This window comes from Augochlora pura, chromosome 7, assembly GCF_028453695.1.
Source record: "Augochlora pura isolate Apur16 chromosome 7, APUR_v2.2.1, whole genome shotgun sequence".
Lineage (NCBI taxonomy): Eukaryota > Metazoa > Arthropoda > Insecta > Hymenoptera > Halictidae > Augochlora > Augochlora pura.
In genome coordinates, this window is record NC_135778.1 from 35,648,623 (window position 1) to 35,672,626 (window position 24,004).

General features: G+C 39.7%; 4 protein-coding genes across 14 annotated transcripts; 2 read left to right on the forward strand and 2 right to left on the reverse strand.

Annotated features, from left to right (window-relative positions):
• The first annotated feature begins 170 nt into the window (after positions 1-170).
• On the forward strand, positions 171-10,635 carry Plod (procollagen lysyl hydroxylase). 7 transcript variants are annotated; one of them, XR_013494637.1, is made up of 10 exons: positions 892-1,440; positions 3,621-3,849; positions 3,943-4,283; positions 4,354-4,807; positions 4,920-5,147; positions 8,441-8,762; positions 8,825-8,929; positions 9,155-9,252; positions 9,355-9,501; positions 9,853-9,988. XR_013494637.1 is itself a non-coding variant. In XM_078187883.1 (9 exons), the coding sequence occupies exons 1-9, from the start codon at positions 200-202 to the stop codon at positions 10,135-10,137; spliced, it is 2,316 nt and encodes a 771-aa protein (XP_078044009.1). In that variant the 5' UTR covers positions 171-199; the 3' UTR covers positions 10,138-10,635. The 7 variants fall into 7 exon arrangements, 5 of the variants coding, with proteins under 5 accessions (XP_078044009.1, XP_078044007.1, XP_078044006.1 ...); XM_078187883.1 differs by lacking the exons at positions 892-1,440; positions 9,355-9,501 and adding an exon at positions 171-404 and having other exon boundaries at positions 9,155-9,301; positions 9,853-10,635; XM_078187881.1 differs by lacking the exons at positions 892-1,440; positions 9,355-9,501 and adding an exon at positions 596-725 and having other exon boundaries at positions 9,155-9,301; positions 9,853-10,635.
• Positions 5,162-8,085, reverse strand: LOC144473736 (immunoglobulin domain-containing protein oig-4). Of its 3 annotated transcripts, XM_078187889.1 has the most exons (5): positions 7,520-8,069; positions 7,279-7,444; positions 5,806-5,984; positions 5,581-5,730; positions 5,162-5,521 (listed from the first exon to the last, which is right to left on the reverse strand). In XM_078187889.1, the coding sequence occupies exons 1-5, from the start codon at positions 7,700-7,702 to the stop codon at positions 5,363-5,365; spliced, it is 837 nt and encodes a 278-aa protein (XP_078044015.1). In that variant the 5' UTR covers positions 7,703-8,069; the 3' UTR covers positions 5,162-5,362. The 3 variants fall into 3 exon arrangements, with proteins under 3 accessions (XP_078044015.1, XP_078044014.1, XP_078044012.1); XM_078187888.1 differs by lacking the exons at positions 7,279-7,444; positions 7,520-8,069 and adding an exon at positions 6,163-6,273 and having other exon boundaries at positions 5,806-6,019; XM_078187886.1 differs by lacking the exons at positions 5,162-5,521; positions 5,581-5,730; positions 5,806-5,984 and adding an exon at positions 6,834-7,222 and having other exon boundaries at positions 7,295-7,444; positions 7,520-8,085.
• Positions 9,853-13,768, reverse strand: Vsp37a (Vacuolar protein sorting 37A). Its single transcript, XM_078187884.1, has 5 exons — positions 13,494-13,768; positions 12,872-13,061; positions 12,686-12,800; positions 12,103-12,624; positions 9,853-12,009 (listed from the first exon to the last, which is right to left on the reverse strand). Exons 1-5 carry the CDS (start codon positions 13,580-13,582, stop codon positions 11,663-11,665), a joined length of 1,263 nt encoding a protein of 420 aa, XP_078044010.1. The 5' UTR covers positions 13,583-13,768; the 3' UTR covers positions 9,853-11,662.
• A 1,240-nt stretch (positions 13,769-15,008) lies between these two features.
• On the forward strand, positions 15,009-23,484 carry Gpo1 (glycerophosphate oxidase 1). Of its 3 annotated transcripts, none has more exons than XM_078186000.1 (12): positions 15,009-15,169; positions 18,068-18,197; positions 19,148-19,304; positions 19,380-19,602; positions 19,671-19,834; positions 19,911-20,023; positions 20,119-20,312; positions 20,392-20,780; positions 20,897-21,147; positions 21,231-21,578; positions 21,682-21,780; positions 22,442-23,484. In XM_078186000.1, exons 2-12 carry the CDS (start codon positions 18,111-18,113, stop codon positions 22,574-22,576), a joined length of 2,160 nt encoding a protein of 719 aa, XP_078042126.1. In that variant the 5' UTR covers positions 15,009-15,169; positions 18,068-18,110; the 3' UTR covers positions 22,577-23,484. The 3 variants fall into 3 exon arrangements, with proteins under 3 accessions (XP_078042126.1, XP_078042124.1, XP_078042125.1); XM_078185998.1 differs by lacking the exon at positions 21,682-21,780 and adding an exon at positions 21,830-21,931; XM_078185999.1 differs by lacking the exons at positions 15,009-15,169; positions 21,682-21,780 and adding exons at positions 16,080-16,165; positions 21,830-21,931.
• Positions 23,485-24,004: the final 520 nt, after the last annotated feature.

A 24,004-nucleotide genomic window follows, 5' to 3' on the forward strand; every position in this document is an offset into this window, starting at 1 on the left:
TCTACCTATAAATATTTGAATCGTCCACCTGGATGGCTTTACAGTAGCGATTCATCGGCCATTAATGATTGTGTTCGACGCTTATTATGTTTTAAGTCGCGCTTGTAACAAGAACGAAATACATCCAGACAGCTTCTTTTGTCGTTAAGAGAAATATTTCGTTTAATTTTGTTAATAGTTAACTGTTCGGCAAGTAAATATGATCAGAAAAAAAACAGTCGCGTTGTTAAGTGCCCTGTTATTAAATTATGTAAATCTCCTTGTGTCGATCGAGGAAGTTTGTTTCAGTGCGTGTCAAGACGGCTATGAAAACCTCTCGTATAAATGTAAATTATCGAATATATTTAAGAAAGTGATCGATGAACACTGCAAGAAGAACGAAACTATCAACGGTGCTCTAAATGGTGAGTAAACCTGCTTATGTCTCGACATAGTTCATTTGAAATTTGCTGTTGATTTTTTAATTTGAACATTTGAATTTAAAAAATGTTCAATATTCGAATTTTCAAACGAACCATTCAATGTAACGTGTTGTTGTATACAGCGCCATCGCGAGTACATTCGCCCAACTTATCGACACTCGCGCAATCGATAATGGTACACATTTGTTTTGCCTACGTCGGAACTAATGTAAGAAGTTCTATCTCGCTTGTCTTTTTACATGGATCTCATTGAATTGACAACAGTGTCCCGTTTAACCATAATCGTCTGTAGACATTAGAAAGGTATTGTAACACGCTTGGTCATTAACTCATAGATAATCGACAAACTTTATTTTACATTAAACTAACGCATATACAATAATAGAAAAGGTTAACCTATAAAGTATAGATCGAGTTCGAAATATTTCTTGCATAATGTAATAAGATACAAATTAGCGATTAAAGATGTAGTAACGGAGATCAAAGTCGAATTTTTCGTAAACTGTTAACCATCGTCGTTATCTTCAATATACTATAGGACTTTGCAAACTGCCACTTCGTATGTAGAGCCTAGGTATGTGTGTGTACAACTTTAATCGTCTCTCGGTCTCCTTGCAAGCCGTTCATAGTATGCATGTAACTGTACGCATCCCATCTTCATTTGATCAATGGAAACGCATACTCGACACAATTCCAGCATTTTAAGAATCGTATCCAGTTACAAAGCATGCTTGTAAAGGCATTGCGTTGCCGTGGTAAAACGGGAGACAGTGTCATCGGCATGCACATCGAAGATAGTAACTTTCGTTAAAAGAGCGTGGGAGCAGCGGCGAGAGAGCTTGTTTGCCGGTGTTCCAGAGTTGATCTTAGTCGTAACCGTGAGTTCGCCGCGCTCGTGTACACATCTCTGTTACCGTTGACAAAATGTCTGGAAAAATTGTCGGGTGCTGTCTGATCTGGACATTGTTCTGCGCGTACCTCGTGGTTTCCGAGACTCTGCCATCGACGGATATAGACGGTAAATAGTTTCGATCCTCTACTCAAACTAAATGTTAGCCCACTCGATCGTTTTACTATGGACAATCTACTATATAAATTTTTCTTTTTCTTAAAGAAATTCTTCACAAAATATGAATGAAAACTTTCGTGTTTGTCGTTGTTCGAACCCCACAGAAGTTCTCTTTTATTATATTTCTACCACGACACATTTTCTCGATCATTCGGGCAACTAAAAGCCCGCTCGGTATACGTTTAAGGAACATTTATCGTTTCTCTCGAATACGTCGTATTCGTAACGAGTCGCTTTACTGCAATTTTTCTCGTTTAAAAAAATAAAGTTGACGAAACATTTCGAATATGGCTTTTATTATAAAAGTCTTAACAAATATATAGAGGTAACTTTTTTTTGTAAACTATCTGTTTTGAATCTGGATAATGCAGTACCAATCGATGTAGAATATTGGCACCGCGGTTTTCAAAAAAGGGAAATAAATATTTTTCGTTCGGGAGTTATTTAGTTTTTTCTTTTTATGGATATCCGACGAGGAAAGTTCCGGTGCATTGACCCGGGAAGATTATGAAATCGATCGATTATTGAAATCGTTTATCTCGTGGCGCATCTTGTGGATTTAGTAGTTTTCGCGCTCAACGATGAACTCAAACTGTGTTGAAACGTAGAATTCATTTATCTCGTTTATCGAGTCACTGAATTGAGAATGGTTGACCTCTTTCTGACCGATTTCGTACGTTATGACGAAACACAATGTATATTCCTATACGCGACGCCAAGTATGCATTCGTAAAAAAGCCATTTGCTCCATGAATTACTTAATTGTTAATTGTTGTCAATAATATAAATCAAATCTTATTGTTGCTCGTTCAACTACAGAATGTTATAATTGGAAAAACGATTGAATTTAGGTTGATTTCGGTACATGAAATGGATAGGGTGCAAGTATATATCGTGCATTTCTGAATCGCCATGCACCAGTGCCTCTACTCGCCTTTGTTAAATGATATTTACATGTGCAGTAGAGAGGTCCCTCTTAACCAGCATTTGTGGTACTGGAAACTGGACCCCTAGCCAGACAAATAATCCGATTGACGTACATATTATTGAAGTTTTATCAATAATTTCTGTTTGCTTCTTTGATTACAATACTTCCACAGAAGCAAAATTACGTCATAGGTTTTATGAATAATTTTAATTATTAACCGATGGATTATCTTTCCTTGATCTTATGAATTCAATTGCACATATTTACCGCGGCAAAAACGGTAATTCGTTCTCGGATCTTTTATGTTCGGTGGTTAAGTAGAACGAGTACGGACTAGTTATCACTCTATTTCCGGTTAGATTCCGCGTTGGTCTTCGTCCGTCTGATTCTCGGAATCGGGAAACATCCAATAAGCAAAAAATCTCCTAAAAATTTCAACTGGATAGATTTCTAAATATAGATCTCTTCATTACCTAGGGAAGCTCTAATCACTTGATTCTAATTTGATCCAATTGTCGGTTCATTGTGCATTTATTTAAATGCACTAAAGACTTTCTGTTACAAGGGCATGATACATGCAAATGAATGTGTATGTGTGCACACGTGCGCCCACGCAGCAACTTAAATATTCCGATTTTCTGTCCCTCATTTAAACAGGGATTCTGATGTAATTGAGATAATGTTTTAATTGATTACGAATATTTGATATTCGTTTAGCAACTTCGATACCGAATTAATTGTGACTAATATGTGCGACAAGTCGAGAAATTACGTAATGCATAGCGCAACCCGACTTGTTTGATATGTATTACACTCAGATGATGTCACTCCAAAAAAAATCAGCGGCTATGAGAACCATGGACGAGCCCATACGTTGATGTTATTGTACCAGAAATAGACGAACCTCCGTACTCCTACTAATATTACTACTACTACTATAAGCAAGGCCTGGTGTAATTTTGATACTGTAGGAATCAGGATTTCTCAAAGTGGATATTTTTTTCTCACAAGTTCTAATTATTTCTTTAAAAATTATTTGGTATTGTTAAAATAATTGGCCTACACCTGCATGCATAACAGTGCATCAACAGAATTTCTAAACTTTAATGCATCTAGTGAGATTCCATAAAATTGCACACTTTGTATGACCATAGTTGTAAATTCTCTCTAATTCAACTGTTTCAACTTACATGTTTTCCAGATGTACTGTTATTTACTGTTGCTACTGCTGAAACCGATGGATACAAGAGATACCTTTCGTCGGTGGATACCTATGGATTTCGGAATAACTTGAACGTGCTGGGAATGGGAGAAACTTGGAAAGGTGGCAATATGACTCATGCAGGAGGAGGATATAAAATTAATCTTTTGAAGAAAGCTTTGGAAGACTATAAAGGCGACAAAAAGAAGATTATAATATTTACAGACAGGTTTCAATTTAAAAGCCTTTGCACCTAACATAAATTACAAGTAATTGCGATAAAATTGTGTTAATTTAAGAATTGATAATTGTACTGTTCCAGTTACGATGTGATCTTTTTGGGTGGCTTAGCAAAAATAGTCGAAAAGTTCAAAAACATGAATGCTAGAATACTGTTTTCTGCAGAGGGATCATGTTGGCCAGATAAATCCCTAGCATCCAAGTATCCAATTGCAACGCAGGGGAAGCGTTTTCTAAATTCGGGAGGCTTCATTGGTTATTTTTCAGATATTTATGATATCTTACATTATGCTGCTATAGAAGATACAGACGACGATCAACTGTTCTTTACTAAAGTCTACCTGGATGAGAAATTACGAGAAAAGCATAATATTAAGTTGGACCATAAATCCGACATATTTCACAGTCTCTATGCAGCCGTGGGTATGTGTGATTAATATCTATCGATTCTAATGACCAACAGGGAAAGTACTAACGAAATTGTTGTTAACAGCTGATGTGGAGCTGAAATTTGAGGGAGGGAAAGCTTCCCTCATCAATAGTGTTTACAACACCAAACCATTGATACTTCACGGAAATGGTCGTAGCAAATTGTCTTTAAATTCGTTAGGAAATTATCTGGCTCAGGCTTGGAATTCAGAAACAGGGTGTGTTATGTGCTGGGAAGGCACAGTAGAACTGAATGAAGCAATACCAGAAACTTATCCAGTCCTAGTAATCGCCATATTCATTGAGAGGCCCACTCCTTTCTTGGAAGAATTCTTCGGATTAATATATAATCAAGCTTATCCGAAATCGAAACTGCATCTGTTTGTTCACAACAATGTGGAGTATCATCAACCCATCGTAAATGAATTCATGAGGAAGCACGCGAAAGAATACAGGAGCAACAAGCAAATCCTTGCCAGCGATAGCGTAAACGAAGTCGATGCGAGGAACTTGGCAATGTATGCGAGAAAGACAAAGAATTCAAGATTTTACTTATAGCTTTATAAGTAGTCTAACTCCAGTATTTGGCTGTCAATTCGATTGAGATTCAAGCAATCGATTGTATTGTAGGGACTACTGTTTGCTGAAGCAATGCTCTGGATATTTCTCTGTCGATTCAATTTCTCATTTGGACAACGAGTACACGTTGAAGCTGTTGGTGGAGCAGCAACGAGGAATTGTTGCACCATTGTTGGTTAGGCCATTTAAAATGTGGAGTAACTTCTGGGGTGCAATTATGGACGATGGATTTTACGCTAGGAGTTTCGATTACCTTGAAATCGTAAAGAATGAAAGACGGTGAGTGTTAAAAATTCTTTTTCTCTCTATAAAGTGTATTTATTTTCTAAAGGTAATATATAATAATTCTACATATATTTATAATATATATATATATGTTTTATATATATATATATATATATATATAAAATGTAATATGTATTATACATATTCCAAGGGTTCCACTTCCATTTTCAAGCTATTACTCGCGCTAGTCGCTCAAAGAAGCATCAAACTTAATCGAAAGCAATAGAAAAATCAGTCTTGAAGGATCTGCGGTCGATGCTGTACATATTATCAGCCGAGCACTCGTACACCCCAGCGTCCATTTGAGTTGCAGGATCAATCTCTAGTTTTGATTTCACCTTATCTGGTCCGACTTGCCATTCATGTACCTAAACATGTTCCATCAGTTAGACGGCTTCTTCGCTGTTACTTATTGTAATATACATACGTGTAGGTACAAATGGCTGTAGATCTCGGCTCCATCCTTGAACCATGTGATGTGTGGACGTGGATTACCACGCGCAACACACAGGAAGGCAATTTTATGACCCAGAACGTACTCTAGATCAAAGTGCGATGCCAACAGTATTTTAGCACCCTGGAGAAAGATTCTGTTAGAACTTTTAAGACATAGTTGCAAAAAAGGGGAAGAAATTTTGGCGAATTTACTTACATTGTTATTATTGTAATACTGATCACTCTCTGGATCACGGTATTTCCCAGTTATGGGCAATCCTATTTGGAGACGCGATCTAGTTTTACCTCTGGTACGTCCTCTACGTCCAAGAATTTCCTGGCTATTTAATAACAGAATGAGCAACAACACTAACATCATCATAGAGCGCGACATGACTAGGTCAATGACTTAGGATCTTTGTAGCAGTAGTCTAAAAACAAACGAACCAAACAATTCTACATTAATATTGAAAATTATGATGGAAATTTTTTGGAAGTTTTTAGAATTAGTGAAGAATTTAAGATTCTTTGATGTGTTTCGGTGCAACTATTCGCTTTTCTGGTTGATACTCACCGAACAGAACAGGCAACGTACGATGATCACACGGAACTCCGATGTAACTGACAGTCGCCTAATCATTACTCCCCTAGTGTCCTCTCCTATCTGTTACAAACGTATAGGCAAATACTAGGGAACAGCACTTGTGTAGTGTACACGTGAGAGCTGATTATTCTCTTGACACTTATTGCGTTGCAGTGATCAATGAATTTTAAATCCAATTTGACCAGAACACGATGGAGCACTCATTGCCGAGCAAACGCAATCAAACGGTGCAGAATTAAAATTAATAGAACTGAACACACCGGTTTACAGTTACCGTTACCGTCACTGTTACTGTTAATTAATTTTCGGAACTTTAGACGCCGCAAACATTTGAACTTGTCGAGTAAACTCAATGTTTACAGCTAAGTTCAACCCAGCTTTGACTTTCTTCAAATTTCTGTTAGAATATATTTTCTTGTTTTTAGAACTTTTTAATGTCTCAATAATTTGTTACAATAGATAGGTTTGCAAGCGGTGAACCATTTTGAATGTTTCACTCCTCCCAGACCAGACGCACACCACCCCTATAAGAGCCAATTGTGATTTAATGAATAAGAGCTGGGGGAACTATGAATTTCCAACGTGTGCAGTCACGCGTTAAAATTCTTAATGATCCAGATGGAACTTAGGTTTTAAAGAAAACCGATTTATGTCACTTACGAATATTCGTTGGAATTTCTGTGATAATCAATTAGGCTCATAGAACCTAAGGAGGCTTACTCATCAGTAATCTAAAACACTTATTTCTATTCACTTTTATTACTTCTTTACGAACAATTAAACTTCAGTGGTCTGAAAATTATTCTAGAGGTCTTTGTCACTTCTAGAGTAGGAGACTGATGTTGCCAATGTTGTCAGAGCCTTAAAGGATTCACTATGTGATCATAACATAATCGGTTCTGAAACCGCGTTGATCAACAGCGTACTGGTTGTCGGCTTGACACTCGTAATATCCAGCATCCTTCTGCGTGGCAGGGTCAATCTCCATTTTTGACTTGAGCGTGTCGTTGCCCACAGGCCACTCGTGCACCTACAAATTGATATTTCACGTTCTTAAATTTTAATGATATTTAGATTTCCGTAAACCGAGCAATAAAAATACCTGAAAGAATTTGTGATGATACAGTTCAATCCCGTCCTTCAACCAAGTAATCTCAGGCCTTGGGATTCCAGTGGCCATACAAAAGAAACTGATCTTCCTGCCTAGCATGTAATCCAACTCAAAATGAGAGGCTTTCACTATTCTTGCTCCCTGTGGTATCAAATATTTCAATATTCTCTTGTATCGTTTTTATCTATATGATAATACTAATTATTGATAACTCACATCTTTGTGTTCATAATAATTGGCACAAGCTGGGTTTCGATGAGGAATCAGAATGGGTATCCTAGACTTGTAGACTCTTCCAATGCGGCTTCTACTGCTACCTCTGATTCCAGTATTTTTGGCTGCTTTTGTACCAATCAGTAAACAGGCAAAGAACAGGCACACAAGTCCCCATCTTCTCATTTGTTTAGATCAGATTGCATTTAACACACTCTATTTTACAGGTTGAGTTGTGCTCGGTACTTTGAGAATAGATGTTTATTATTGTATGTACATTGATCCAGAAACGTCTCATTTAGATCTCGGCATGCAGGATCTTCGCTGTTACTTTGACTGTTGTTACTATATTGGCAAATGAGTGTTTGCAACCAGAGTGGCACACCGTAGACTGACCAACTATCTAAAGACACTTCTTCAGATAGGCTTTAGGTTCCTTTCGTCTCTACAGTCTAAAATATGAGTGGACCATGCATTTGAATGAGCCAGAACCATGCATGCTGTCATTGGTGACAGAGTTATGAATCTCAATTGGATAATTATGCCTAACCCATTATAATGTAGTCATCGGCCAATCACAATGTCAGAACGATTGCCTTACAAAATATTTAAGTGTCGACCTTTGAAAAACAACGCTATCTCTCATGGTGTGCTTTTGTTTTTACGGCGGTCTTAAACTTTTGAGAATGTCGAAATATCAGAGCATTATAATCATTCGCGTTAAAGCCGCCTTTAATTCGAGATCGACCCTTCTTTTCTAATATTTCTTGATTACAAAATATAGAATAGGGGCTCAAAGAGATTTAAAATTAATTGGTTTAACGAATCTCTTCGGATTAGTTATGATATCATAACTAACTTGAATACTTCAAGTAACAAGTAATCTTTTTAGAAAAATTTTAAGTATAAAATAATCCTTTTCAGGGGTCTATGGAACGTACCCTTTGTCAGCAGTAGTTACTTGATCAATGCCACATTAATCAGCAACAAAGACACTCGTCCATCCTACTCGGAGGGCGATATGGACACCGATATGGCTTTTGCTCATGCAAACAGAGAACGGCATATTTTTATGTATGTCAGCAACAGGATCGATTTCGGACATCTGGTTAATTCAGACAGTTATGACATTTCTATGACCAATCCCGATGTGTACCAAATGATAGACAATAAATTGGACTGGGAGAAAAGATATATACATGAAAATTACTCAGAGAATTTTAATCCTGACAAGACTCCCATTCAAGTAAGCTGTAAAAATCAATATTCTCATCTCTTTTCACCAAATTTAATTTAATTTCATTGCAGCCTTGTCCGGACGTATACTGGTTCCCCATTGTTAACGAGAGGTTTACCAAGGAGTTGGTACAAATTATGGAAGCGTTTGGAAAGTGGTCCGATGGAACAAATAATGTATGAAATATAATTAATGACTAGACTGTGGATTTTATGCATTTATAGAATGTACAGAAATATATTATTTAAAGATATAATTATACATATATATAGTAAAAACATCTGTAAGAGTATAAACATACGCAGTCTATTACGATTATATTCTCTATTTACGTTGTACTTTGCGATGCATTAAGTTGCAACGAGTGAAACTCTAGCTTAAAAGAACAATCGTATCAACAGGATCCCAGATTAACGGGTGGTTACGAGAACGTACCGACCCGTGATATTCATATGAATCAAGTGAACTACGAACCGCAGTGGCTATACTTTTTAAAGGAGTACGTTAGACCCCTGCAGGAGCTCGTGTTTACCGGATATTATCACGACGTAAGGTCACCAGTTTGTACCATCTAATAATGCATGCATCGATTCGTTTGTAGGATCCACGTATCGATGGCGGATACGAAGCCGTTCCAACACGAGATATACACATGAGACAAGTCGGCCTCCACGAATCTTGGTTGTACTTCCTTACTGAATATGTCGGCCCCTTGCAAGAGCATATTTTTGTAGGCTACTATACGAGCGTAAGACCTCAACAAATTCGGGAATAGGTCGTTTTGATTGCACACAAGTTTTCTCAGCACCTATGCGCACAATTATTTCATTCCTTCCCTACTTCGTTAAATCGGATGCACACCGCTTCCTGATCATTGGCTTCGTACCTCCTACAATTGTATAAGCAAATCGAGACTCTTAGTATCACAGAGTAGAAACGGCTGTAATAAAAAATAAATATTTATTAGTGTAACTATATTGTAATTTCAACAGCTTTTAGTCTCGGCTCCAATGATTTTTACTGCAAATGCGGCAAAAATTCTTGGGGACGTACAAATGATTTCAACTCTTCAGTGATTAACTATAGATTTATGTTGTAGCCACCTCGAGCTCTAATGAATTTCGTTGTGAGATATCGGCCTGACGAACAACCGTTATTGAAACCACATCACGACAGTTCCACGTACACGATAAACATCGCTCTAAACAGGGCAGGCGTGGATTACGAAGGCGGAGGTTGCAGATTCATTCGGTACAATTGTTCAGTGACGGACACCAAACCAGGCTGGATGTTGATGCATCCTGGAAGATTGACTCATTACCACGAAGGGCTCAGAGTTACCAATGGTACTCGATACATAATGATCTCGTTCATTGATCCTTGATCGAGTGAATAGATTGTAGAACAGTCCAAATAATAATTTAAAGAGTTGAGCGCGTTGTTAGCTGATTGCAGACGTTTGTACAAACTTGGAATTTTATATTGCGATGAGAATTGATTTTAGAGTTTGTTTCAGTGCGTTTTCATAAATATTTTCATAACTATGATGCATAAATTTCTGAAGTCGAATTATTCAGAGTAAGAGGAAAACTAATACTTGCAAGTATTTCTTGCCGTTTGAATTGCTGTTTACTGGCTACAAGGGACAAGAATTATTTGATCTGCATGTACATCTATCGAATAAGAAGAAGTAGTAGAATAAGAATTAGTGAGGGAATTTAATAACAGAGCGAGATAACGTGTTGCATTTAAGGAAAGGGAACCTATTCCATCTATTAATGTTATTTTTCTAATAATAAAGGGAACAGGTATGCGAAAGAATTAACGACGAAGCACGAGCGTTTGTACGTAAATAAAAGAGAATTATTAGGTTGCATTTTTACTTATACGCCTTATCCTTTCATCCAAAACCATCGTGAGAAACGATCGTGAACACCATACGGTCGAGTTTATATCTCCTTTTATTAAAAATTCGGTGTTTTCTCTTTTTCCTCCTGTTCTTAAATTATTTACAACTTACAGTTTACACGCGATCATCTCCATGTCCGATCCACTAACGCAAAACACGCGTTGCTGTTCTGCAAATCGTGCTTTTTTTTTAATTAACAGGACGTGAACGATCCAACTAACAAGAGGATTACAATACATACACACTGTAATTTTTCTTTAGAAAAAAGCAACGAAAGCATTCTCACATTCGTCAGACTTTGCACACGCTTCTCTAAATAGTTTCTTCTTTTTTCCAATCTACGTTGTATTAGGAACATCCTTAGGATAAATAATTAACATCGCCGAAATAGCAAAATCTTTGAAAAAACGATACCGTTCCAATTCGTATCTGTTGTTTCCTTGCGCGCATCTTTCAATTTACATGGTAAAAAAGGTGACCCGCAACGAAAACATGCTGAATTCCATTCAACAAACACGTTCTTTACGGAAAGATAAGTACATCTGAAATCGAATCGATCTCTGCGGATACACGAATACATTATTCTCTTTCTTTCACACATACACGCAGACCCCACCCCTACTTTCTTTCTCTCTTATCGAACTCTTTTTAGGTGCGCACAAAAATTCTTTCGAATCGATTTTCAGCCACGATTCGTTTCCAATTATTCGTTTGGAATGCATGAACACGATGTATCGAACTAATCTCGACACAGCTCCGGTATGTAGCAAGCGGTATGATGTAACGTAGCATTATGTTGTAAAAGTGTTTCTCTGCCAGCGAGGTGATGCCGTTACCATTATAGTAGAATATGTTTTTGTCTGCTTTTCGTAAATTTTTCTGGTAAACACGAATGCCATTCGAATTCACAGTATCGTTTAATTTAACTAGGCGTTATTTACACAGTTTATTCGATCTGATAGAAAAAAAACTGACGATTATACGCGCTGCTCCTATGCTTTTAATAACCGGCCCGTTTTAATTCGTTCAACTGATGCGCCAGCTTCTCTTCCTTGGTTCTTCGTGCTTGACCCAACTTTCGACACTCGATGTACGTGCCGAGGAAACGTTCCACGTCTATTTTCCTGTTGAGAAAATCCTCGGCAATCCGTTCACTCTCCTCGTGGCTTTCGTCTGCCGCCTTTCTCAGGCATTCCTTTATATGGTCCGGAGTGAACACCTCGGACAATTTATTGTATCGTTGTATCAGCTGATCGTATCTAGCCTTCAATGCAGCGACAGTCTGCACTTTATTCGCTACGTCAGACTGCAATTCTCTAAGCTCGGGTTCTTTAACAATGTTGGATTCTGAAAAACAGATTTGTAGAATTCAGCGATTTTCGAACCAACAAATAACTGAAAACATTAAATTGTGCAATAAGAGGGATTCAAATAACTTGCCGGCAGTTTTTTGGACCCAATCTATTGCGTCGTCGATGGATGCGTGAACGTCTTTCAACTCGGAATGTTTGTTCAAGAACTCGTCCAGTCTGTCGTCGTCCTCGCTAAGACGTTTCAATTCCTCATTGCTCAAGTTATTCAGTTCTGGAAACACAATGCTCTGCGGAGCTTTGGTCTGTAACTGATTCGTCAGCGATTGTTGATGATAGTTGGCGTTTGTATAATGTGAATTTAAATACGATCCGTGGTTGGAATTGTAACTTGTCGGATCCCTGACGTGCAGCGACTGGTTCCTAGAGCCAGAGAGATTATACGAATGCTGCGATGGCGACCCAAATTTTGTGCATCCGTCCATGGCATACTGAGTGCCTGCATTTGTTTGATTATAGTTATAAATACAAGAACTTGTACTAGCTGAAGAGAACTGTGGATACTGGGTAGCATGGTAAGAATTGAACGATGTTTGTGGTATATCAGAGTAGTGTTGCAGGGAGTACGACGGGGAATTCCTTCCTTGTAAATCTGTAATAATGTAACACAAAGATTAAACACCAAGTTAATTCGGATGGTTTGGAAAGCTTACCTCTATGTGACGTAACAGGTCCTGGAGAGACATCTTCCAGTAACCGTGGAGGACTTTTACTGAACTCTCTAATAATTGCTTGAACAACTCGACCAAGATCGCTGTGCACTGTAAACTAGTATACACGACTGCTATGATCTTCGCTCATTATTCGAGGATTAAAAATATCAGACCAAAAAATCTTACATTAAGTAGTCCTGGCGCGCTTGTGATTTCGCTATATTCATTGCACCAAGGATGATTCACGGGTGGAGAAACCCTAAGCACTGGCTTTTCCAACGGAAACTCCGGTGACAAAGAGACCATGATAGCCATTCTCCTTTCCCCAGCATTGAATTGTACCTGATATTCGACATCTTCCCTTAATTCTACCACACTGAAACGCAACAGAAAAGAATGTGATAAAACAACGTTTTTTCTTCGAAAAAGAAGGAACAGTATTTCATACTAATTGCTCTATTGAAAAATCTGTACACACAATATGTAATTGAAATTGCATAAAACGTAATCGAAAAGCAATCGCGATGTGCCAAGAACGATGATATTAATTCTCGCGCGAATAAAAAACTGGTTGTCAATTTACGTCTGCCTCTAGTCCATTGTGCTCAATTATTGAGTCACCTAATTAAAGAAAAGGTTATTCGTGCGTTTCGAGAGGCAATTCCAGAGGATTTTTGTCGTAAAATGTAACACGATGCTGTTGTTAAAAGGAAAAAAAACAACAAAAAAAACGAGAAGCAGATTCGTTAACGGAAGTAAGGTTAAAAAATGAAAGAGAGGTTACACAGGATTGTCCGAATGGTCTTACTTGTCGTTAAAGATTTTCAGCGTGTCGATCTGCCGTTTTCTCTTGACTGCGACATTCTCATTTTCGCCACGGAATATTCGCGATATCATTTAAAAGCGTGAAGTGTAGATAAAACATTCGCTTATCCTTCAACCTCACTGTCAAAGCAACCATCCAGCAGAACAGCTGTTTCCTTGGCCCTCTCTGGTCGTACTTCCCAGAAGGGGAATTATTGTCACGATCTCGACGGCCAATCTAGTATGTATAGCTGTCTATAACACAGTATGTACGTATTCGTACTCGCTCGCTCGTACTTGAACCACTACGTATGCAGTGTATAACGCATACGTATGCGAGTACGTACGTATTTACGCATGCACGAATGCACGTATTGAATGCCTATATATGTATAGTATAAGTCATACAGTTTCGCACGGATAGCTCGCTGACAGGAGTTTCGGCAATGTAATTTCTTCATTTGTATCCATTTTTCATGTAGGACGTCGACCCAATTTCATGTACTCGTTGCATGCAATAATAAACGATACATGTTTTTAATAAAAATTTCATAAACTGCTGTATGGAGATAGTTTTTTATTGCGAATAATATTCCTCCAAGTCAACGTAGAACGGGTGCACGCATTCATCCGTTGCTGAAGAGATAGGTTTCGTAGAAAACTGAATGTTTTGAATGTTCAAGTCAATTAGTTATAAACGATTTTTAGTTCTATGTTTCAATATTGAATATTGAAAAAAGTTATTCATGCCACTACTTCCACAATGTTTCACAAGTAGCAATATAAATTCCGACATGAAATTTTTGCTGTTTTGAAAAGTCTGAATAGCGCCGATCTATGCAGTGACGATATACCGAAACTATTGAGCGACATGACCGATGAAAAGGGAGTTGTCGGTAATTTCCAAGCCATCTAACACGGAATTACGGAGATTGTTTGATAAAGAGTTTAATCATTATCATTTATCAATCCGACACATTTGTGCACTATTTTATGCATTTCGGTAGACGCGAAATAGGAACCTCTGCAGAAATATTAGGGAGCGGAGAAAGGTGGGAAGCTCGATTCGAATGAACATTAAATCACGTCTATTATGCGAATAATTTGTACATAACAATAATTTGTATTATTAAATAAGCTTTCTCTCGAATATGCGGTACGCGCAGTCCGCGCAACCACGCCAAATATAATCAGTATCTCGGTCGAGAAAGCAGTTGCCCATGGGTATATCGCTTGTCTACCAACTTGAGCAATTTGCCATGGATGACGCTATCGGGGTCAACCGATGGCGGGTTATTTAAATTAGAAATTGGCGGAAAAAGGATGCGTTTGTTATCGAACCTACTAATCAAACTGGCCGAATTGCTGTTTAGCACGTTTCTTGTGCGAGACAATCAAGCATTTATAAACGCGTCTGAAAAAAATGTGGACAGGGGATAGAAATTTGCAGCCCTCTAGTGGTTAATGCATGCTCGCGACGGTGTCGCCCCACATTTTCACAACTCTTGTCCGATTCCGATCGTTCACTACACTACGGTCTGCTCGGTCGTGTGATTCAGTGAAATGTGTACCGGCATCCTCATCGAATATGTACACCGTTGAATCTTATTGTTAGTTCAGCGGTTATCTGTTTTTTGAGAAACGGACAGCAAGGAGTAGCCGTCGTCGATCACTTTCGCGGTAAGCGTTTAACACATTATTGGCGATACAAATGATTTTCAAGTCGTTCGTTCGCGAAATGACATTCGATTTATTGTTAACCGTGTTAGTCGCGTCTTCGTAATTAGTATTTAACCACCCCTTTCAATTATTGCTTATGCAAAGACCTCAGTCTTTTGTTCCGTCAGGATTTTCATAACCTAACCCGAATCACTATAACCCATTGCAAAGAAATGGCAAAGCATTCGATCGATTTGTCAAAGCAAACGATATTAGTCTATTCTTAGAAACGATATTAATCTAGGCTCGCTTTACTGTATGTAAAAAATTCAAAATTTCAACGACGTTCTTTGGGTGCTACGGATTCTCTCGATCTTATTATAAGGCACATATCTATAACATAGAAATGAGAACACGACGATTGTAAGTGACATATGAAGGAATTTGGCACAGGATTCGTGGTCTGGCTATTTTCAAACACAGCCTTACGACATTATATTTACGGCTTTGTATTTTATCACGGTTTGTTCGCGTATCAAGGTGTTTCCTTTCTGTACGTGGAGACATAGCAATAGGATGTTCAGGTACCGTCCACGGTCGCAAGCCTTTGTTTCCTCACTTTTCGAACGTTTTATTATAGAATACATCATTTTTTCAGCCAAGTAGATCATCTCTCTCTCTCTCTCTCTCTCTCTCTCTCTCTATCTCTGTCTCTATCTCCCTTTCTCTCCCATTTGACTCGCATATATATGTATGTATACACATACTCAAAGAAAGATGACTGGGGAAATGAGGAACACTAGATCTGGCTGGTTACCCGATCGCGTCAGCTTACATAATCCCCACGTGCTTCTGGGGACTGTCAAGGTCTCTCAAACAGTGTCATGTGAATTATTTTTCGACACACAATTTTACCGAGCAAGTACAGACGTCGCACGCATGCACACACACGCGCGTGCGATCACGGTCTTTTTCATCGCGTAAAACCTGGGTCAATGGGAACTTGGAAATTTTTCGGTTCGTATAAAAATCGATTATTGAGATAGATAAGAAGAAGTGATAATATTCGTCGGACAACTTGGTTAATTGTCGAATGACATTAATATCGTCATACGACGAGTAAGAACGATAATGTCGATGGCACACGTTTCCTGAGTCGGAGGTAGACAGACGTTTCGTTTTATCGCGTGACATAGATCATTTTGCAGTGTAACAAGGAAAACTAATCGAGTCTATCGACGCGATAAAAGACGATTGTTTCACGAGCGGAGTACCACGATGGTTTCGCTCGATGGTTAATAACAAAATTTACCATTTTTTATGAAACGTAGCAGATTGGTCGGTATTAATCTTTGCAATACATATATTGTTAATTGATTCTGCTCCGCGTCAGAGGCTTTTTTCCTGCTACACATTGCTTACGCTAATTAGCGTGTATTGCATTAATTCGAACGATAAAACACGTGAACCGTGTTGTATAGCGAACAAATTCGCATAGGCAACAGCAAGAAACTGTACGGTGGTCACCGATACGGTACCGTTTACATATTATATCGTAAACTGTAAATTCAGTTTCGCTTTCGAAAATACGAGCCGGGCAATAAATTTATTGAAGATTCCTTCGAAAAGTCAGTGGCCCCGCTTGGGGAAATCCTTCTCGCGTTGGACGGTCCACCTGACGTGACGACACCACCGTTGTCTTCGACGCTTGCGCGCTCCTGCTCGAAAATCTGCAAACGGATTGAAGATCCTACGCCCTTTTGCCACGGGTCTGATACTTCCTCAAAGTTGTCATTTATTAATTACAAGATAACCGTCACCACATGCTTTACATTTATTAATTACAAGATAACACGTGACATGCTTTATCTTCGCGATTACGAAGAATCGTATACGCAATCTGATGCACGCAATCCGCTTCTGATTTTCCGTAATCACTCGATGTCTCGACATTGGAAATTTCATTCAACTGAACACACTGTTATCGTTCGCCTTACCACGTACATGCTTGCAGCGTTGACATCGAGTTCGATATATTCTAAATCGAGCAAGAGAGAGCTCGAAAGAGAGAGAGAGAAGAAGAAGAAGTAAAAATATAATAACTATTAGCTGTTCCTAGCGACTCGTTTCGGCCGTATTATCCGAGATCTTCCTACGGTACTTCGTTGTCTGCTACATGATTGCGGACTTGATTCGTGACCACAGAAATTGATACTGTCACGTGCGATCAGCTGCGGATGAAATACCACGATGGAATGTTCGAAACATTGCCAATCCCGACCAATCTTTTAAACTTAAACCGTGGACCATGCAAGAGCCAACGAACCATTCGAATTTTTTGGCACGTTCGATGGCCATGTATCGGGTTCGCGCGCGCACGCAGGACACACACGCGCGCGCAGTCATGACTCGTGAGTCGTGACTCGTGACCCGTGTCGCACAGTTTGGCACCTGTTGATACACTGCCAAACATCGAGAAGAGTCACTCGTTAATCTTTTGGCTGGTTAACAACGAATTATCTCGTTGCTCGTACTTGATGATTTTAGCTTTCGGTTGGTCGGTTGAATCGGACCACCATTATCGAATAACGGCGATTGTCGCGTGCAAGGACCGTCTTCGAAACCAGAATTGTAACTTGCTAAAAATAGAAGGAAACGGATAGACGGGCGCAGTTAAAAGAGTAGAGGCACGATGAGACGTTCGATTCAGAGGTTTTTTAAAACGTAACAAGTGGTGACCTTAACGTGATGTAACAATGATGTAACTAGGGAAAAAACAGTCGAAGGTAATCGAAAACGATAAGATACGACGATAGAAGCCATCGGGCTAGTATTTTCCACGACATGTACACTAATAAGAGTGCTCGTGCTAGTGTTGGTGGGACGCATCGTTAACTGTTTCGCATTTCCTACTTACAGATCTTTCCTGGAAGATTGTCGTTGCGACTAGAAGCGACGAAGAATGGCATCGTTGAAGCTGCTGGTAGGGGTGACGAGTGCCGTAGGCGCCGGTGCACTCACTTCCTACATGCTCAAGTCTGACAATGTCGTAAGTATCGTCGACGCGATATCGTTCGATGGAATTTCATGGAGAACGATATTCGCGTCGACTAATTCTTCCGTTCCCGGAATCCAGACTTAAGCTTAATTCAACGAAACTAGAAGCTAAGAAGAAGGAAATTAGGTCTGTTCGACGTCTGGCGTAGATACTGGTCAAGGTCGAGGTGCAGCACGGGTGCCTCGTAGACGGCCAGCGAAAATTTCGCTGCCGGTAAAAGAGGTCCGTGCCAGGCCAGAGACCAAAAGCGAGACCGATCGCGAGCCAGACTATTTCAAACGCGATGCGAATCGTTGATTCGAAAATCACGGTTAATGCGTCGTTGTGTGCTGCAGTATCGTTCGGCAGCTAGCGGAGAAAACCAATTAACTAACTTGGTTGTCGTCTAGTCGAGCACACGCGCCCACCGGAGTCTAATCGAGTTTAAGAAATCAGTTTATCTCGCCTAAACGTGGACGCAATTGATTCGATTAGTTAGCCGACTAAAATTGATTCGGTCAAGGCTGCCGCGACGAATCAGTGAGATCAGCGTACTGCTGCGATAATTATGTTGCGTACCACCGCTAACGTGTCGACAACGACTACCGACAAATCATTCTCAATCCCTTCTCGCCCCTATAAACGGTGGAACTCCTATGGGTTGATCGAAGCTTCGCAGTGCTCGGGGTAACGGTAGTTTATGGCAAAAACTCGATTTTGTAAACTTTTATAATTTTACAAAATTTTGTTTTCTCTTAAATAAGGTCATTTTCGAATTTCGAGAACGATCTTGAACGTTGCTTGAATTCACTGATTCCTGATCCATTAACACATCAGTTAACGCACAAAACAATCGGGGCTAGCTCGTGTTTGCTGGCGGATGCTAAAACAGTTACTCCGGTTCGGGTTGATTAAAAATATCTCTAGTACGTATGTATGTATTGTTGCTCCTCTTGCTGCAGGTATATACCGAAAAGTTGAAAACCAGACCAACGAAAAGACCGCTGCCCACCCGCGAGGAACAAGTCAAGACCTTGAAGACACATGGTGAATACGATATTCTCATCGTCGGTGGAGGAGCAACCGGCGCAGGATGCGCCTTGGATGCCTGCACACGAGGTGGGAATATATATTGCTATAATGTGCCGCTTTCTTGGAAACATTACGCGACTTGTACTCATTATTTACTCTTAGGTCTGAAGACGGCTCTGATAGAGGGGGATGATTTCGCATCCGGCACTTCTTCGAGAAGTACGAAACTAATTCACGGTGGAGTACGTTATTTACAAAAAGCCATCATGCAACTGGACATGGAACAGTATAAAATGGTCAGGGAGGCGTTACAGGAGCGCGCCTCGATGCTTCACAACGCACCCCATTTGGCTCATCCATTGCCCATCATGTTACCGGTTTACACGTACGTCGGCTACTCCTTGAAAATTCTGCATTCCCATGGTCCGCTTATACTCGATTTTGCTTGAACAGGTGGTGGCAAATTCCTTACTACTGGTTTGGCATAAAGATGTATGACATTGTCGCTGGATCAAAAACGGTCAAGTCATCGTACTTCCTCAGCAAATCCAACGCGTTGGAACTGTTTCCGATGTTGAAAGGAGATAAGCTTACAGGAGCTATCGTCTACTACGATGGTACGTTGTGCTCTTCTTTTCCGACGGCGCGTGTCAATAATTATAATCTCCATTTGTATCTTTTCGATTGATTCAGGTCAGCAGGATGACGCCAGGATGAATTTGGCGGTAGCTCTGACTGCGTCTCGACACGGTGCGACGGTAGTGAATCACGTTTCGGTTGTTAATCTCTTGAAAGGCCTCGATAAGGTATTCCTATTGATCCGCGCTTACTACTTGTTACTCGTAGAGGCACGTTCGCATAGACCGTGTTCTTATCTTCATGAAATAAATTCTTGTCCAAGGATGGCAATCGAGTACTGACCGGCGCTCGTGTCAGGGACGAGCTTACCGGAGAAGAATGGGACGTGAAAGCGAAGGCGATCATAAACGCGACCGGGCCATTCACGGATCATATAAGAAAAATGGATGACCAGAGCGTCAAAACTATTTGCGCCCCGTCTTCTGGCGTTCATATCGTTCTTCCTGGTTACTACAGGTAAATTGTCTTTTCAAAAGAGTCTTTTCAGTTCCCGAAACCGAACGACTCTACTCATCGTAGTACGCGTTTCTTGCAGTCCCGACCAAATGGGTTTGCTAGACCCGGCAACCAGCGACGGCCGAGTTATCTTCTTTCTTCCCTGGCAAAAGCAAACTATTGCAGGAACGACCGATTTGCCTTGCGACATCACGCATAATCCCCGACCGACCGAAGACGAAATTATGTTCATCCTACACGAGGTCAAGAATTACCTGAACCCAGACGTTGAAGTACGTCGAGGGGACGTGCTGTCTGCGTGGAGCGGTATCAGGCCGCTCGTCTCCGACCCGAACAAGCCGAACACACAATCATTGGCCAGAAATCATATCGTGCACGTTAGTCCTACGAAACTGATCACGATAGCCGGTGGCAAATGGACGACTTATAGAGCGATGGCAGAAGAAACGATCGACGAAGCCATCAAAGGTACTTCCTTGTAATTTTCACACATTCGATTAACCAACGAATCAAAAGTTGGGTCGTATTCGCGCGCGCGGGCAATGTTATCGGTAGCCTACTAATTACCTGAGGAAATTTTTCAGCTTGCAACTTGACACCAGAGAGACCCTGTCAGACCAGAGAACTTCTTCTGGAGGGAGCTCATGGCTGGGGTCCGACCATGTACATCAGATTAGTACAAGATTTCGGACTAGAATGCGAAGTTGCCCAACATTTGGCAAAGAGCTACGGGGACCGAGCATTCGCCGTGGCAAAGATGGCTTCTCTTACAGGCAAACGGTGGCCGATCATCGGCAAAAAGATTCATCCCGAATTTCCGTATATCGATGCCGAGGTGAGAGCGTCGTAATACTATGGCTTTCGCCAAATCTATTCGACCCGAAAGTGTCGAATTGAAATCTTTCAATTTATTTTTAGATTCGATACGGAGTCCGTGAATACGCAAGGACAACTATAGACATGATCGCGCGAAGATTGAGACTAGCGTTCCTCAACGTTCAAGCGGCGCAGGAAGCCCTTCCAGGTATCATAGATATCATGGCGGAAGAATTGCACTGGTCGGAAGATGAGAAGAAGAAACAGCACAAAATGGCCAGTGATTTCCTTGCCAACGAAATGGGTTCAATGGTCAACCGTGCTTCTCGCGACAAGATACCCATCAATCTAACGAAAGAAGAGATACAATTGTACATTAAACGTTTCGGTATCATCGATAAGGATAACAAGGGATACGTATCCATTAATGATATCAGGCGAGGACTTAAGGTACGTATAAGCTGTAGTTTTCTACCTACACATGCATACAATACTTTTCTCTGTTTCTTTTTTATTCCTGTCCACTGGGTATCATGTAATTGTCAATGTCCAGGTACTTGACATTAAGCTAACAGAAGATGAGATGCACACTTTGCTCAATGAAATTGATCTCAATTACAATGGGCAAATGGAACTACAAGACTACCTGCAGGTAAATAGATAGAACATCCATTTAATAGTTACCGTTTTACCATTCACAGCTATTCGGTGACAAGGAAGTACCTGGTGAAGAGCTTCACGAAATTCTATGCGAAATCGACACTAATATGAACGGTCAAGTCGAATTGGACGAATACCTTCAGGTCTGTGAAAGCTCGCACGCAGATTTTCAATACAGTTCTGCTGCTTTCATACATTTTTTTTGTTGCATAATACTACGATCTTTCTCTTACGTCCAATACAAAGAGTAACATCGCAAGACCTGTTGGATACCAATACTCACACATAATGCTCCGAAAAAACTATAACAACAAACTTCTTACTCTTCTTTTCTATCGTCTTTTACTTGCACGAACAGTGTTGAATCCCCATTACGTTTATACTACAGACTCACTATTTGTGACATCAGTAGGAAGGAACGTTGTCTAACGTGTAGTGATTTTCGTCTTCTGTTGTGGTGTGTTTATTACACTTACACTGTGCTGCTTTGTTTTTCTTTCTTCTTTCTAAGTAATTTTAGTATCACGCTGCTCTTGTGCCAGATAGCGGCGAAACTTGTTTAAGATATTTTCTGCAACCTTTGGTTTTTCTTTGATTATTATGATAAGTCTGAAACGATAGGAAGCTGTATTTACTTTGTTTCTTTCCCCTAGATGATGTCGGCCATCAAGTCCGGACACGTAGCGTACTCGCGTTTCGCAAGAATGGCAGAAATGGAGGAGGCGCAACATGAACAAGAAATATTGAAGAAACAAATCAGCGTGGAAAGATCGGGTGGTGGACTGTGAAGAGCTTCAAAATATGCAGCGTCGTATGAAATGAAACGCTTGCGATGTGATTAAGGCATCGGAAAAACCATCACGCGACAAACTGTTTATCATAGATAATCTTAATTCACCCCCCAAACACGTTCAAGTATAGCCCAGTTTAGTACAAGTGTGTTCCACAATCACTTGGTATTTCGTACTTTCTACAACAACTTCTAATCGCAATCAGCCTCCAAGTTCAAACAAGAACTAGACGGTATCTACTTAGTTTTGAACAGTGAAAACGGCAAGGTCGTAAGAACTTGAAACGTTAATGTAAATATCTTGTATACAGCGTCTTAATTGCACCACGTTATTGCTGTGCTCCGTGTCTGTATATACATTTTCTGCAAAATGCAGCACGATCGAGATAAATGCATCGATGATCGATTATACCGTTATAGATATACCAGTTACGATCTATGTGAAATTATACATTTGATCTCGCATTGTAAACTTTCATGTGTAAGTAACAGAAACGCTTGCAGCCCGTTACAGGTGACAGGCATTTTAACGATCATAATCATTAAAACTATTTTGCAACTATGAAAATGGAACACAGTGCAGTTCTATGACAAGAACAATGTACCACGAATAGTCTTGTCCTTTTACATTGCACATAACAGTCCTGTACTACAGGTTAATTTATGCCGTACTATAATCTTACTTTTTAGTATTTGATGAGATGATTTTATTTATAAATTATATTAATTGTTAATGTTAAAAAACCAATCTATATAAATGTTATTTAAATAACTCCTTATTTAATTCGTTATCTCTAACATTGCAAAACTACAACAACGTGTACACCTGACATGTGTTAAACATTCATTTATTTCGCTATCATTAGTCATTATCATTGACTTAATAAAACCCGTATTAAACTATCATTAGATTGAACATATGCATTTTACCATTCCCTGACTTTCCCAACCATGAAGTTTACACTCTTTTCACGACTTTAACATTAACTGCCAATTCAACTTTCACAGAAATTGAATAAAACCGAAGCAATATATTTAATAAAAACAGAAACTAAATCACGATTTGTGACTGTTTCTTTACCGGTTACTGACTAATACCTATAGGAACGCATAGTGTATGCATAAATGACATAGTTCGATGACGTTGTATACCTAACCTTAAAAAACAATGCTCACGAACGTATAGCCTACACGGTAGATTACAAACACATCGGAAGACTAGTTGACGCTAGTGTAACTTTTGAAAAAATACATATGCTTTGGGACTGGATCATGGATCTGTGAAAAAAGCGAAAATTTCGATAAGAAGGAAGAAACGCAGTATGTACATTCGTCCCATAGTTGGTAGAGGAACGTTGGCAAAAGCGTTAAGAAAAAAGACGGCGGCATAAGAGGGTTGAACATAGCATACATTCTCCCTTCTGTG

Excerpts from the sequence above, each read along its gene's own strand:
- Gpo1 (XM_078185998.1), top strand. The coding sequence starts at position 18,111 with ATGGCATCGTTGAAGCTGCTGGTAGGGGTGACGAGTGCCGTAGGCGCC. Across the intron at positions 19,603-19,670 it reads ATCATGTTACCGGTTTACAC|GTGGTGGCAAATTCCTTACT; the intron begins GTACGTCGGCTA and ends TTGCTTGAACAG. Across the intron at positions 21,579-21,829 it reads ATATCAGGCGAGGACTTAAG|CTATTCGGTGACAAGGAAGT; the intron begins GTACGTATAAGC and ends TACCATTCACAG.
- Plod (XM_078187883.1), top strand. The coding sequence starts at position 200 with ATGATCAGAAAAAAAACAGTCGCGTTGTTAAGTGCCCTGTTATTAAAT. Across the intron at positions 3,850-3,942 it reads ATTATAATATTTACAGACAG|TTACGATGTGATCTTTTTGG; the intron begins GTTTCAATTTAA and ends GTACTGTTCCAG. Across the intron at positions 8,763-8,824 it reads CTGACAAGACTCCCATTCAA|CCTTGTCCGGACGTATACTG; the intron begins GTAAGCTGTAAA and ends ATTTCATTGCAG.
- Vsp37a (XM_078187884.1), bottom strand. The coding sequence starts at position 13,582 with ATGATATCGCGAATATTCCGTGGCGAAAATGAGAATGTCGCAGTCAAG. Across the intron at positions 12,801-12,871 it reads GCGCGCCAGGACTACTTAAT|TTTACAGTGCACAGCGATCT; the intron begins GTAAGATTTTTT and ends CGTGTATACTAG. Across the intron at positions 12,010-12,102 it reads TTGGGTCCAAAAAACTGCCG|AATCCAACATTGTTAAAGAA; the intron begins GCAAGTTATTTG and ends TCTGTTTTTCAG.
- LOC144473736 (XM_078187889.1), bottom strand. The coding sequence starts at position 7,702 with ATGAGAAGATGGGGACTTGTGTGCCTGTTCTTTGCCTGTTTACTGATT. Across the intron at positions 5,731-5,805 it reads AGTATTACAATAATAACAAT|GGTGCTAAAATACTGTTGGC; the intron begins GTAAGTAAATTC and ends ATCTTTCTCCAG. Across the intron at positions 5,522-5,580 it reads ACAGCCATTTGTACCTACAC|GTACATGAATGGCAAGTCGG; the intron begins GTATGTATATTA and ends GAACATGTTTAG.